The sequence below is a fragment of the Crinia signifera genome, chromosome 7 (assembly GCF_055691185.1).
Source record: "Crinia signifera chromosome 7, ASM5569118v1, whole genome shotgun sequence".
Taxonomy (NCBI): Eukaryota; Metazoa; Chordata; class Amphibia; order Anura; family Myobatrachidae; genus Crinia; species Crinia signifera.
Genome location: NC_139223.1, coordinates 194,744,820 through 194,760,414, shown reverse-complemented (window position 1 = coordinate 194,760,414; position 15,595 = coordinate 194,744,820). Strand labels below are relative to the sequence as shown.

The 15,595-nt window shown below is 44.1% G+C and overlaps 1 protein-coding gene across 4 annotated transcripts in view; it reads right to left on the bottom strand.

Moving 5' to 3' along the window:
* The window catches only part of LOC146021018 (neurabin-1-like), a 92,656-nt gene extending 77,152 nt beyond the window's left edge, over nt 1-15,504 (bottom strand). Inside the window, exons 1-2 of one of the 4 annotated variants that reach the window (XM_083154800.1) lie at nt 15,259-15,504; nt 11,942-13,662 (exon numbers count right to left, since the gene is read on the bottom strand). In XM_083154800.1, coding sequence (XP_083010926.1) covers nt 11,942-13,483 — 1,542 coding nt within the window. In that variant the 5' untranslated portion in view covers nt 13,484-13,662; nt 15,259-15,504. The remainder of the gene's footprint in view (nt 1-11,941; nt 13,663-15,258) is intronic. The other 3 variants (XM_083154796.1, XM_083154798.1, XM_083154799.1) reach the window with 3 other exon arrangements.
* Nucleotides 15,505-15,595: the final 91 nt, after the last annotated feature.

The window sequence follows — 15,595 nt, the reverse complement described above, 5'->3', positions numbered from 1 at the left end:
ATCGTTCTACAATCAATCAATGTAAACCATTTTTTTAATTGAAAAGAAAAGTTTTTCACATTTTATTGGTGTATATGTCAATTTACGGCAACATGTAAACCATATAAGTACCGATTCGCTTGCACTTCTTTGGCCACACTTTTATAGTCTCCATGTTTGCCCACTTGGATATTGAAAGTATGAAAAAAAAAAAGAAAAAAAAAAAAACACACACCTTGAACCGTGCTCGTACCAAATACCAAAGTGACAAGTACACAGATAAGAGGATCCATTAATTATACCCAGACTTTTATAAATACATCCATTAGTTCCACCCACTACGGCCAGAAGCCACATCAGCGCCCCGGCTTTCCGGTTATTCGATCACATCATTGTAAAAGGTTATGTGTAGAAGGTCATAGTGGCTACAATATAACTTTCTCTCAAGGTCCTTTAATGCGGCCTACAGTAGGCAGTCACTAATGAACAATCATCTAATGTCCAGTTGTACAAACAGAGTAACTGTCACTGTGTGCGGTGCATGGGATCTAGCTGCTGGATGGCTCATGTGAAGCAGAGCAGATTAGGGGAGAGAGTACTGTACAATCCTGCAACTTGACTTTGGCTGCGATCCTGTTTTACATCACATGTAAACACTGTAAGACAATAGGTTTGCTGTCATTTGTTATCCAATACAGAGGCCCAAATCTACAGCAGAGAAAAGCTCAGAAGAATAGAGCTATTGAGTCATGCAGCCAGCACTGAAAAGACTGCAACACAAAAATGCACCAGGGCGTTCGTCGGCCCTGCAGAGTAATCAGACAGGTGATTTACTTATGTACAACTGCTCTGCGAATGTCATCCTATTACTATGGAGTGACCTACAGACGACAAACCTGTGGGCTGAATGGGTGCCGAATAACTCACTGACAAATCAGGATTCAGACGGTCCTTTCCCAGACATTGGAATCTCGACTTTTAAGGGCTATTTTCCCTCATGGGGGTCCACAACCCCCATAGAGGGAAAATAGAATAGGTTGAGAGGTCAGCCTGCCACCGGGCCCAGAAGGGGCTTAAATGTGCTTGTCCCCTATTAAGATTCTGACAGTTTGGATTCCGATGTTGGCGCAATGACCATTGGAATCCCAGCTCTCGGAAACTCATACCATACCCGGTTCGAATGGATATCACAGGGGTCCTCAATCTATTTTGCTCTGGGACCCCATCAGACAATAAAAATAATTACAGGACACCAGCAAGTTGATACAGAAGGTCCTCACATCATGTGTGGGCAGCAGACAGCACATACATGGCAGCATTGTGGAGGCACAGAGTGATGGGAGGAGTCTAATATACCATAACCCATCACATCACACGTGTAGTCAGCAGACAGCACATACATGGCAGCATTGTGGAGGCACAGACTGATGGGAGGAGTCTAATATACCATAACCCATCCCATCACACGTGTAGTCAGCAGACAGCACATACATGGCAGCATTGTGGAGGCACAGACTGATGGGAGGAGTCTAATATACCATAACCCATCACATAACACGTGTAGTCAGCAGACAGCACATACATGGCAGCATTGTGGGGGCACAGAGTGATGGGAGGAGTCTGATATACCATAACCCACCACATCACACGTGTAGTCAGCACAAACACGACAGCATTGTGGAGGCACAGAGTGATGGGAGGAGTCTAATATACCATAACCCATCACATCACACGTGTAGTCAGCAGACAGCACATACATGGCAGCACTGTGGAGGCACAGAGTGATGGGAGGAGTCTAATATACCATAACCCATCACATCATATGTGTAGTCAGCAGACAGCACATACATGGCAGCATTGTGGAGGTACAGAGTGATGGGAGGAGTCTAATATACCATAACCCATCACATCACATGTGCAGAAGACAGCACATACATGGCAGCATTGTGGAGGCACAAACTGATGGGAAGAGTCTGACATAACAGACAATTCATCAGATTTATCAGACTCCTTGAATCACTGACTGAGATTAGAAAACTCTCCAGCAACGTGGAGTCACGGCCCCATGCTGAGAAGGTCGGGACTCACAGTTTGAGAACCGCTGGGCTATCGGATCACTAGTACATCACATGGTTTATAACCTAACCATTTATGATTTTCCCATGCTTACATTTAATGCAAAGCAGCCCACACCTACTCCTGTGTTGTCTAATTTTCTGCTTCAACACGAAAAGCGTGCGTCTAAAAACACTACATTCGTTACTACAAGCGTAATCGAAACCCGTAAAAGTATATAAACCACAGGGAGATTATACAAACTCTTTCAGGTAAAATCGGCAGCCTTCAATAGTAACAATTCAATGCTTCAACTAGCTAGTAAATGTTAACAGTACCGGCAAATTATATGTAAACAAGACGCAATAAATCGGACTTCTAACAATTGCACACACAAACTTTAAAGTAAGTTTCCCCTTGTAAAAGATGATGAAGGCTGTTCCACTCGCACAATGATCCCTATGTATCTGAATGGGGATTAAGTAGGATAAAGCAAGTGGAAACAGTTCCATGTGAGCTGGAAGCATTTCATTGTCATTTTTGAATTACAAAACAACGACAGCAGCAGCTCACACAGAAGTTTATAGCACATACAAAAATGGGGGCTACACACGAAGGGACAATGAAGAACACTGGCCCTGACGATCGCTCAGCACACAGCGCTGTGTGCTGAGCGATCTATCATCGCTCAGCAAATCTCCCCGTTTACCCAAACTGTAAAAACAATGTTTATCTTACTTCATTGCCTTGTACACTGAAACACAATTCTGTAAACATGGGATCCAATCATACACTATAGATGTTAATGTTCAGGGATAATGTGTCGAATGGAGTGATCAATTTCCCCCCTTAGTTCTTCGGTTTAATGGCCATTCCTCCGACCACTTTGAAAGAAAGCCCAAACTATATACTAGATCGGTGGTTCTCAAACGGTGGGTCCTGGCCCCAAAGTGGGACCCGACCTTCTCAGCATGGGGTCGATTCAATGAGTCTGATAGATCAGTTGAATTTTCTGTTATGTCAGACTCCTCCCATCATTCTGTACCTCCACAATGCTGCCATGTATGTGCTGTCTGCTGACTACACGTGTGATGTGATGGGTTATGGTATATTAGACTCCTCCCATCACTCTGTGCCTCCACAATGCTGCCATGTATGTGCTGTCTGCACGTGTGATGGGATATGGTATATCAGACTCCTCCCATCACTCTGTACCTCCACAATGCTGCCATGTATGTGTTATCTGCTGACTACATGTGTGATGTGATGGGTTATGGTATATTAGACTCCTCCCATCACTCTGTGCCCCTACAATGCTGCCATGTATATGCTGTCTGCTGGCTACACGTGTGATGTGGTGGGTTATGGTATATCAGACTCCTCCCATCACTCTGTGCCCCCACAATGCTGCCATGTATGTGCTGTGTGCTGACTACACGTGTGATGTGATGGGTTATGGTATATTAGACTCCTCCCATCACTCTGTGCCCCTACAATGCTGCCATGTATGTGCTGTCTGCTGACTACACATGTGATGTGATGGGTTATGGTATATTAGACTCCTCCCATCACTCTGTGCCTCCACAATGCTGCCATGTATGTGCTGTATGCTGACTACACGTGTGATGTGATGGGTTATGGTATATTAGACTCCTCCCATCACTCTGTGCCTCCACAATGCTGCCATGTATGTGCTGTCTGCTGCCTACACATGTGATGTGATGGGTTATGGTATATTAGACTCCTCCCATCACTCTGTGCCTCCACAATGCTGCCATGTATGTGCTGTCTGCTGACTACACGTGTGATGTGATGGGTTATGGCATATTAGACTCCTCCCATCACTCTGTGCCTCCACAATGCTGCCATGTATGTGCTGTCTGCTGCCTACACATGTGATGTGATGGGTTATGGTATATTAGACTCCTCCCATCACTCTGTGCCTCCACAATGCTGCCATGTATGTGCTGTCTGCTGACTACACGTGTGATGTGATGGGTTATGGTATATCAGACTCCTCCCATCACTCTGTGCCTCCACAAAGCTGCCATGTATGTGCTGTCTGCTGACTACACGTGTGATGTGATGGGTTATGGTATAATGGGCATCGGATCAGAGCCGGAGATCCAGATTTATTGGAATAGCAGGCAGAATGTTTCACATTGGGAGCGTTTGTAGTACCTGTGATAAATTGCATGCAATATGTTCCACAACTCACTTGACTGGCATTACTGGCACCCTATAGTCTGGCCCATCAGATAAATTGTAGGTACAATGGCCCTTATTCTAGTTCACTCACAAAGGCACATTCCTTCTCAAATGGACAAAACCATGTGCACTGCAGGTGTACCATGTGCAGCGAGAGTTAGATTTAGGTGAGTTTTCTTTCTGTGCAGGATAAATACTGGCTGCTTTACTTTTACACTGCAATATAGATCTCACTTTGAAGTAAAACCCCACACAAATCTAACTCTCTCTGCACAAGTTACATCTGCCCCATCTGCAGTGCACATGGTTTGAGAAGGAATTTGCCTTTGCGAGTGAACCAGAATAAGGGACAATATGTATGCAGTACGATATATCGTACGTGATTTGTCGCCTCCGGAGATATCTCGTATGTGCAAACAGCACATCAAGTACCAAATTGTAGGGAAGGGCACTCGGGGAGTTTATGGAGGCCTAAAGCTTGGATTGTAAATAAGAAAGTTTACTTAAGAAGGTCACACTCCCCTTGTGTTCTATATTAAACTGAATCTAAAAAGACCATTACAACAGGATACAAAGATTTTTTTTTTTTAAGTTAGCATTGTTTTTCAAGTACAAAACACATCAGGAATTGTTTAGATTACAGCTAAAAAGCAAAAACCAAAAACACATACAAAGTATCTTCACTCGGCTACTTAAACAAATATTTCACAGAACAATCAGCTAAACAACCTTGTGAGAGCGGTGGGACCATAGTTACTGTTGCAGCTGCTTTATGGAACATGAGGAAAGCTGAACCGCATCACTTGAAGAGACCAATAGGTCCATTCCCTAAGTCATTAATTTTATTAATATGGATTACAATTCCATTTTTTTTTTTTAAATGCTCTTTTAAGCCCTAGCGTGGTGCAAACAGCATCGCCACGGGGCACTTAAGTCAGAAAATGCCGGCACACGAGACTAAACCCCCAGTGGATACCGGCACTCTCCAACTTAGGGGGATATTCAAACTCCGGTGAGCACCTCTCGTCGGGGAGATGCTCGCCGGGCCCTATTCAATGCTGTCTTCCCCGACAGCATTGAGCAAGGTATCTCGGCAGAACGAGCCTGACCTCGTTCTGCCTAGAACAGCTGGGAAGTGACGAGCTGCAGCTCGCTTCTTCCGGGCTGCAACTCGCGGCCACGCCCCCTTTTCGCTCCCCGGCAGGCGGGACATTGAATCCCGCCTGCATGTTCTCGGTCAAGCTGACCGTGAACGGGGCTGGGTCACGGCGCTCAAGCAAGCTCGATTACCGTGACCCTAACATTGAATACCACCCAAGTGCGCTGGTTAGTATTGCTTTTCACAGCATGGAGAATGAACTTGACTCCATTAACAAAAAACTTTTTTCTTCTTAGCAATCACAAGCGGTACAATGAAACGTTGTTTCCAAAACAGAAGCTGGTTTATGTATTTCTGAGGATGACAGACAGCTATGACAGGAACAGAACATTGGTAAAAAATATTACATCTTGTATCGCCATAACAACAAGACTATTGTAATCATCTGCCAGCTACACAATGGTTTTAAAAAAGGAATGGACTACAAAATGCCCGCCGGTGATTTATCTGTGGCCCGGTGCCTTGTTGCCCTAACAGTCCTTTATATGTTGTAGGCCCAAACCGGTCTGTATTCCGAGCGTCAACTGTGGCATAAACTGGATTTTAGGGGTCAATAGGTCAGCCACTCTTGGTCGACATGTACTAGGTAGACATGGTTAAAAAGGTCGAACGCATACGGTCAAAATCTTTCATCTTTTTCATACTTGACCACCCTCATGGACTAAGTGGGTGGACTATATTGGTTGCTATCTTCAATAGAACCCCAATCTTAGTAATTTTACGCCTAAGAGAGAAGAAGTGAACCATACGGAGGGACATCGTGCACTAATTGTATTGGCTGAAAGTCACTAGGATTATTTTTTATATCCTTACAAAAAGGGAAATACTATATTAGGCAGGCCCTGTTATTACCCATTGTTTTGCGAAACATCTGTGTACACAAATTTGTACCAAGCGGCGCATTAAATGCTACCAAGGGCAACAGGTAGAAATCAGAATTGTGCTGCGCCAGCTCTGGATGCACAATGCTGGTGGAACAACTGGTCAACCAGATGTCAAAATGACCTGTTAATGAGGCTTTTCGGATCCAAGCAACTGTGCAACCAGGACGTGGCATCGGTCTCAGATCATTCCTGAATAACTCTACGGCTCTGGAGATTGGGGGTGGGAATTGAGACTTTGGCGTCATGATTTCTGAATACTAGACGGAGACATGCCGCAAAAACTTACGTGACATGCCTGCTTTTATGCCACCAACGTCACCTCCCATAAAATGGTCCCGGCCTATCACTAGGAGAATAAATTCTCTGCAACCGCCATGACTAGTGCCCAGTGTGAACAGGACAGTCGCCTGATCACCACACAATGCGTACAGCTGTGAACCAGGCCTGATATTAGTGGAACTTGCTCATCAAGCACAGATTGATCATGGCCTCTGCGTCTTTACCCATCTGTCAGCTTCCAACACAGAACTTTAAACGACTGCATAAGCTGCCAATGTCAATAATACAATATACTATGCAGGTAGAATAGAAGTTCTTCTAACAATGCTTTTCTAAAACAGTTACAGTTATCAACATCATGTTTTAATCAGAGATGTGCAAAATCTATTTTGCTCGGCTCCTAAAGCAGGATCATATTGGCGATCCAAAACATGTGGCAGCCAATAGGAAAAATCCAAACATGCGCTAAATTTGGCGATAAGAACCGAGTAAATCCGATTTGCTCATCTCTAGTTCTACTACCAGAAAACTGCAGCAACAGGAGCGGAGAAATGCTGCGTACAGAAGGTATTCTGTAACAGATATCTTAAGTGCGGAGACAGCAACAGGTACCAACATATACAGCAGAACACGGGATATGAAGTGACAGCATCACAGCTCTGCGAGGTTAGTTGTATAAAAGCATATTAGTGGCAGAACAGAGAGACCTTACTTCTAGAATGATAATAGTTTTTTCGGGAAGGGGGGGGGGGGGAACGCACACGTGTGTAGCAATGTCACAGAATTTAGAAAAAATAGACAAAAAGAAAGGGCAAATGAAAAAGGGGTTTCCATAGTAACTATATCTTCCAGCGTAAATATGCGTGGTTGGAGAATGCAATGTTCTTTCCAATCGCAGAATTATTTTTATCAAAATTCTCACCATCTACCTAACTGAAGTTTCCTCGTTACTTAATTCAAAATATGAAATGGGGTTCCACACAATTTTTGGGGGGTTCTAACCCTGTATTGGACAGCCACTATTTATACTACCACCGTTGCGGGACATTCAGTTACCATGTGGACTTATACAAAGGAATATTAGCTTGTTGAAGTGCTTTTATGGCTTATCAATCTGAGGGATCCAGAGGACAAAGTCTGTGCGAACAGTATGTTAAGTACCTAGTGGCATAAACAGAACATCCATGTCCAATACCACAGAAGAAAGTGCGAAAGGACTGTGTAACGACAACTAATGGGTACATTGTGCGCGCGTGAAATCGTGAGAAAGGATAGAATGGAGTTCCGTGAAATCCAATGTTGAGCCATCAATACGTCTTCACACCCTTTTCACATTGTTTTGTCGGCCATTGAGGCTCCCTGATGATACTATGACCTCCGATACAGTAAAGCAACGCTGCAAAGCGGCAGCTTACTTTACAGCACCGGCATATAGATATGGCGGTGGAGAGGCATTGTAGGGACAGAGCTTACTCGCAAGTCCAATAATTCATACATGCGTGCAATGCAATCAATTATCGCATTATAAATCTGTCCGACTTTATCGTGTCACATTCACATCTGAGAATGGGGATAAATCGGGATAAATCGGCCCGTAAATGAGACATCACAGTTGTTCTAGAGTAGACTCTTATAGCGACAGTGGACTATCACATGCTGCAATATCAACAGGAAAAGATCATCATGACAACATACACAAAACAATTACTTACTCTTAAAAAACAAAAAAAATTAAAAAAAATGCAGATTAAACTTTATTGTAGACTGATGAACAGTGTACAGTGGTTTTTGAACTCATTCGCCCTTCTTACTGATGCCATGTATAATGATGACATAGCTGGGCAATTGCGTGATTGTAGAATACCCCACACACTGGTTTTAAAGTGAAACATTGTAAACCCTCAAAATGTAGTTACTTATATGTGACAAAGACATAAGCAACAGAATTGCTGGGCCAAGTGATTCTTATCTGCCATCGGTTTCTAATAAATGTGTAAAATGTGCCTAAAAAAAATATAAATAAAAACACACAATCTGTCTTTCTGCTCAGCTTGTAGAGGGGTAGCATATGGACTACATCTATGCCATGAGAGAACATTGGTATTTGCGCTCAGTTCAGACCAGGACAAAAAAGTAGTATAAGCACCTGAAAAACACCAGCAGATGTCGCTCATAGTAATACAGCCTTAATTGTTTTTAATTCCAGTACATAAAATAAGCATCATATACCGGTATACAGTCAGTCTGAAGGCGGATTTCGACAAGACAGATCAGACTTTAAAAAAAAAAGTCGGATCTGTTTTGGCAGAAACTGCCGTGGATTGTCGAAGTCACAGCCGCTTTTCGATTGAATTCTGCCTGATGAGCGAAAATGGCCCTGGAATCCGACTGCCAGGATGTTCTGACAGTCGGAATCCCAGATTGGATACTGCCCTATGTGTGGACAGTGTTATTAATAGGTCAATAATATATTAAGTTCAATTAACCTATGTGTGGACAGTGTTATTAATAGGTCAATAATATATTAAGTTCAATTAAATAGAGATGAAAAAAAAAAATGGAAATTTGCTTTCCTGGTCTAAAATACAGTGGACCAATTGTAAATATCCAATAATGTGAATAGAATGCAGATGCCACACTTATAGGGGTGAAAGAACCAGTGGGAGGGTTTAACCTTTTGAGTGCCAACGTTTGTGAGAGATCCCCAAAAACATCCGCTACAAGTTGCTCACAGCGAATGTTCTTTTAGTATAAATACCGATACAGCCAAGTCAATTAAATGAAGTTTAGTTAAATACAGCACCCAAGAAAGTGAAAGACGTTGGCAAAAATCAGGCAATGGGCGCAGCGCCCCACTAAAACAGCATAGCTGGAAAACTAATTTCTAATAGAGTACCGTTTGTGGAATGTTGCATTAAAAGGTGGCCACAAGGTGCAATGTGCTCTGTGCGTTTTGTACTAGAACGTTAGTGTTCACTCTAGGAGTGACACCGGGCAGGGCGCTGGGGGGCGGACTGGGCACACCGACGTCATGAAGGGGGCATGCCCGGGCCGCCGACGTCATGAAGGGGGCGTGCCCGGACCCCGAATACACTGTGCTGCCGGGGAAGCGCCAGGCATCGCCGTCAACGGCGACGCTGGTCTTCCCCGTGAGGCTGTTTTAGCGGGGCGCTGCGAGACGGGCAGGGCGCATTTTGCCCTTTAAAAATCGGGCAGGGTGCAGCGCCCCGCTAAAACAGCCTAGCGGGAACACTAAACGTATCGCGTTCAAATTGCATGCGATACGCTACAACAGCATGCGTTTTCAACTAGGGCCCTTATTCTGGTTCACTCACAAAGGCAAATTCCTTCTCATATGGACAAAACCCATGTGCACTGCAGGTGGGGCAGATGTAACATGTGCAGAGAGAATTAGATTTGGGTGAGATTTTCTTTCTGTGCAGGGAATATACTGACTGCTTTATTTTAAACTGCAATACAGATCACACTTTGAAACCCCACGCAAATCTAATTCTCTCTGCACAGGTTACATCTGCCCCACCTGCAGTGCACATGGTTTTGTCCATTTGAGAAGGAATTTGCCTTTGTGAGTGAACCAGGATAAGGGCCTAAATGCGATCTAGTACAAAAAGTACTGTCTGCAAATACTTTTCGTACTACGCGATGTGATCAGGAGCGTGTATCGTATTGCAAAAATGCACTGTGTATGGGCAACTTTAGACACAAAGGGGTGAAATAACTAAAATGGAATTTCTATTGAACATTATTTAGCACCTTCTAGAAGAGATTAATGTTGAATATGGTTGCTATGGGCAACATCCAATCTTCAATATAACTCTCACCTTAGTAAATTCACCCCGGAGTGTTTGTATGGTTAAAAACAGCCAGTAAACAAACCTGCAGAATACTACAGTTTACTTTACATGGTCTTAAATCTGCAATTAAACCAGTAAGGAGATTAAATAACTCCACCCAGAATGAAAATGAGGCTGTAACATTCCTCGACCAATAGATCCACAGAGGTCCAGGTTCTGGCAACCTCGCCAAACGTGAGATAATCATCCCACACCCTCCGCACCTAATCATAGTATAATTCAACAACCGCAGTAGGAACACACATTTCAAGCCTCCGGGCACATCAGCAGTGTGTGTCATTGAGCGAGGTGTAGGCAATGTAGCCATAGACACCGACATGACAGGTGCCGTGAAACAGAAATTCCAAGTTTGGAAAGGGGTACATTATTCAAATCTGCACCATTAACTAAGCTCTAATTTTATAACAAAACCATATATTGATTTACAATACTAACAACGGCCTGTCAGTATTTTCCAACTCCAGTCCCCAGGGGACCCAAACAGCGAGTGTCTTCCAGGTCTCCTTACAGAAACACCAGTGAATCAGTAACGTAGCAAGGAGTATGGGAAAACATGCACTGTTAGGGGTCCCGGAGGACTGATGCTGGGAGATACAGGCCTACACGTTGCTTTATGTCTGTGATAACTATTATCAGCTCTTTCCCTACAGTAGGTCAGAGGCAATAACTTCCTAAAACCAAGGAGGAACTGGAAGTAAACAAATATACAGTATATTACTGATAATTGTGCAGGAACACATTACTCAGCATCATATTTCTACTTAATGTTCCATGATAATATAAAGATGGTAAAATCATAAAGATACTAAAAATAACCTGAATACTTAAGTACAGTTTCCATAAACATATCCTAAAATGCCCTGCAGTAAAGTACTTTGACTGGCCCATAGATTTATTTAATACCAGTTATTTATATAGCGCATACATTTTCCGCAGCGCTTTACTGAGAATATTTGTCACACACACACACAAACACGTCCCTGTGGAGCTTACAATCTATATTCCCAACGACATACACACCCCCCCACTAGAGTCAAGGATTGTGGCAGAAAACCGGAAACCTAGGCAAGCACAAGACTAATACAAACTCCAACCCATGACCTCAGTGCTATAAGGCAGCATTGCTAACCATTACACTGTCTGTGCTACCCCACAAAGTTCAATCCATATCATCATCAATGAGCTCACAATCAATTGGGCATTTTTTCATTTCTAATATTGAAAAATCAAATACAGGGACCATACGTGATAGCTACAAGATAAACCTTTAAATCATCACAACACATTCTCAAAGTGGACAAGTATCAGATGGAACCTAACTAGCATTGATGATAATTCAGGTAGACCACAAGTCAGGGAAGTCAGCAAGAGTTATACAAGAAACAAGAACAAAAAAGTAAAACTATTTTGAAACACTAGATGGAAATAAAACATAACATTAGGTAAATTTTGTTTTGGTAATACTTAGATATTCGAAATATGGATTTTTCTACAATAAATACCTTAATAGGGGCTGTAGAGAACTTGACTGTTCGTGTTGGCATTGGGTCTTCCTCCTCGGGCAGACCGGGTACTTCCTCATAATCACTACAGAGATCATAATCCTCTTCTTCATTGGCCAATAACTTCTGACTTTTAGTTGTTGGCTGTTCTGTCTCTCGATCATCATCAAAAGCAGCATTTTCGATACCAAACGCCCCAGTGGAATACCTCAGCAAGTTTTTGTTCTTATCAATCTGTTCATCAAATTCACTGCCGTCCTCTTCGTCGCTTTCTAGGTCACCCGTGGCTTCATCGGTGGGCTTAGCACTCACTTCCTTGCCAGGTTCTGCCAAGTGACCCTCACCTTTCTCTTTGACATGACTCTTTGCAATCTGGACGCTGTCGTTGAGACAAATCTTCGGATCAAGAGGTTTTATGTCGTCAAATACGTCATCCTTTAAGATTTCATCTTCTTCACTCTCTGAAGATTCATTTTGTAATACCACTAGTTCTGCTCTTACCATTTCCGTCTGCGTTTTGTCGGATGTAGGAACCTTAGAATCACCGACTTCTCTAGCTGGAGATATATTGTTATTCTGAGAAGAAGCAGCGTCCTCGTCCCTTACAGAATTTTTTATGTGGCCTTCATCATCAAAGCTCACTTTCTTTTCTAACCTTTGGTCCTTAGTAGTAATTACACTACTGGGCCCATCATTATTATTTGTGTTGACGCCTGCATTTGTCAACGTAGCCAAGTGGTTTACAGATGCTGGAGCGGAAGTACTACTTGCATCTATTAAAATCTCCTCCGTCTTGGACAAGTTTCTGGGCTCCTCCCCATCACTGTCAGCAAGAAAACTTTCCAGCCTCCTGCTTATTGGCCCTGCATTGAGAGAAGAAGAAGTTGAAGAGGAAGTAGACTTTCGGCTATATGTACTATCCTCAGCCGACGTTGACTTGGTGACATACGAAGGTGTACTAGTTGGACTAAGATCGCTGGAGGTACTTTCCACTTCGAAAGACCCTTGTCGGCGTTCAGTTCTGGTCACCTCCTCCTTGGTCGGTGAAGACCCTTCAATAGTGGCTTGGCGATTAAGATTCCTTTCAAATAGTTTCCTGGTTTCGGAGAACTTCTCTGCCAGGGCAAACTTGTCTAGGTCCACTTCCTCGCTGGTCTTGGCCACCTTGTCGGGAGATGAAAGATCAGGGCTGATGTTTAAGGCATTATTCTTTTGAACATTTACAACAGTAGAGTTTGTTGGTGGAGGGGAAACATCAGACTTTATAAGTTTGGTTTCAATCTGATTTTCATTGGGAGTTGAGCTCATCTGCATAAACATATTTTTGATCTTATGAACCCTGTTACCATACGAGGCACGACCTCGGGTAAGGTCGGCTGGGGCCCCATTGGTGTTAAGCTTTAATGATGCAGGCTTTGGAGAGATTTCAGGCTTTATACCATCAAACGAACACTTGATGGCATGAAAATCAGACTTGTATGAATTTCTGTGTGGAGAAGCACTCCGGAGGGTCCTCTCCCCTTTCCCTTCAGTTTTCATCATTTTTGTGCCACAAACTACAACCGCTGGAGAAACTTAGCAGTGTTACTCCCTTTTCCACATGGACAACAAGGATCATAGGAATTATTGCTGTGCTGGGTGCATGGGAAATCCCAAGCAATGAATCACTGCCTCCTTGCTCAGCTGCCAGAATAATTTCATCGCAACAAGACAACCATCTGCTGAAGGAAGAAAGAAAATCAAACCACGGACAAAACATTTTGCAACATGCATGCAAGCTACTAGTATGACAAAGCCCCGATGTGTGTCAAAATCAAACGTATTTCAAGTGCCCAAACTGGAACACCTGCACTAAATAATAAAGTGACAGTGTCCAAACCATAATGGTAGATATATCAGTCTCAAGCAACTGAGGCTGGCAGGTCATGCTGAGACTTACAGTGCCCCAGCGGTAGGCTGCATATTGCTTCCCTGTTAAAAATACAGATGATGGGTACAGACATACCCCAAAAAAATAAAAAAAGTCTGATGCGCCATAACCCACAGCTGTTCAGAACATACAGTATTGTCACAAACCAACACACGCATTGAATTAGGAGGGCTACACCGTAGTCTTAAGACGCCCTTCTGAGCGATATCTTAAAAAAAAAATTACGTGTGTACAGTCAATATCATTAACGATGCATTGTTAACGACCCTTCACCCCCACCTCAACATGTAGGCCAACTTTGGCTACATAGCACATGGCCAACATGTTCTGCGTGTCCAGGTGAGGTCATTGAACAAAATGGTTTTCCGGAATCAATGCTTACACTTCATATTGCTTGGCCAGTGCCCCTAGTCGTCTAGTGCATTTGGGCCTTTAAGCTGCCTACACACTGGGTGATATATCAATGTTTATCAATATAGCAATGTTAACAATATGGACAATATTGATATTGTTAAAGATATATAATGCAAAATGCTCCTCGAGTACCCACTATATTGCTCTTCCTTAATTACCACCTCTGTTGTTTGCGTATATATGCAGCTCAACCTGACAATATAGTCAGAGCCTGCAAGTATGGGGGGGGGATAGGTGACATCACAGACCGATATCATTAACTATATCAATCAGTGTGTAAGCACTGTATCATTCTCCGGCAGACATTATGTCGATGTAGTTAACCATATCAGTGTTACCGCCGGTGATCACCAAGTGTGTACCCAGCTTTACCCCTTGGCATAAACACTTTCCAAGACTCGCTGGACACAATTCAATGAAGTAAAACTTCATGCCTCATAAAAACAAAGCTTTTTTGGGGCGCTCAGGCAGTTGTGGAACTATAAGTCTCAGTAAGCTTTAGTGCCAGTGTATGTTTTGATGTAAAAGCACCACAGCTGGAGGGTAAGATTAGTAAATAGGCTTCAGTGGTTCAAGGTGGAAGAATAACTTTAGTTGTGGAACAGGGGAGGCTCCCATGCAGCAGATGCCGCAGCCCTGAGGAGGCTCCCATGCAGCAGATGCCGCAGCCCTGAGGAGGCTCCCATGCAGCAGATGCCGCAGCCCTGAGGAGGCTCCCATGCAGCAGCACACAGCGCTCCCCAGCCTCCTCTCTTGCTGGAAGGCAGCCCAGCTGGGTGATCTCAGGAGGAGCAGACAATGGATGTAGGGGGGCTGATGAATTAGTGCATCCACCATGACAGGGGGAGCTTGGACACCCCACGCTGCCTCCCCAGTACGCAGGTACAGTACAGGAGGCACCTCCATGCTCGCCCCGGCCCCAAATAAACTTCCCAGGCTGCGTCCCATCTCGCGGGAAAACTTCGGAAAGTACCTGAACTTCTCCGTCTCCCCCCCGCCGCGGTGTTCTCGTTGGATCCGTCCCGTGTGAGATACGAAGCCAAGGAACAATCCAACCGGGGCCGGAGGGGTTGCCTGCACCCAGAGAGCGTGTCTTATGCCACTCTTGGCCGTGCCGCCATGACTTCTCCCTCCTCCTCCCCCGGGCTCCGTCCGTCTCCTTCTTCCTCCTCTTCCCAAATAATAACTAAACTGCCAAGCGCAAGCGGAGCGCGCGCACCCCGGCTCCCAGCCAATCGTGGGCTAAGCGGAGGGCGCGTCCCCGCTCCAGGGCTTGCGCGCGCCCGCGCTCCCCCCTCTCCTGCGCCGCG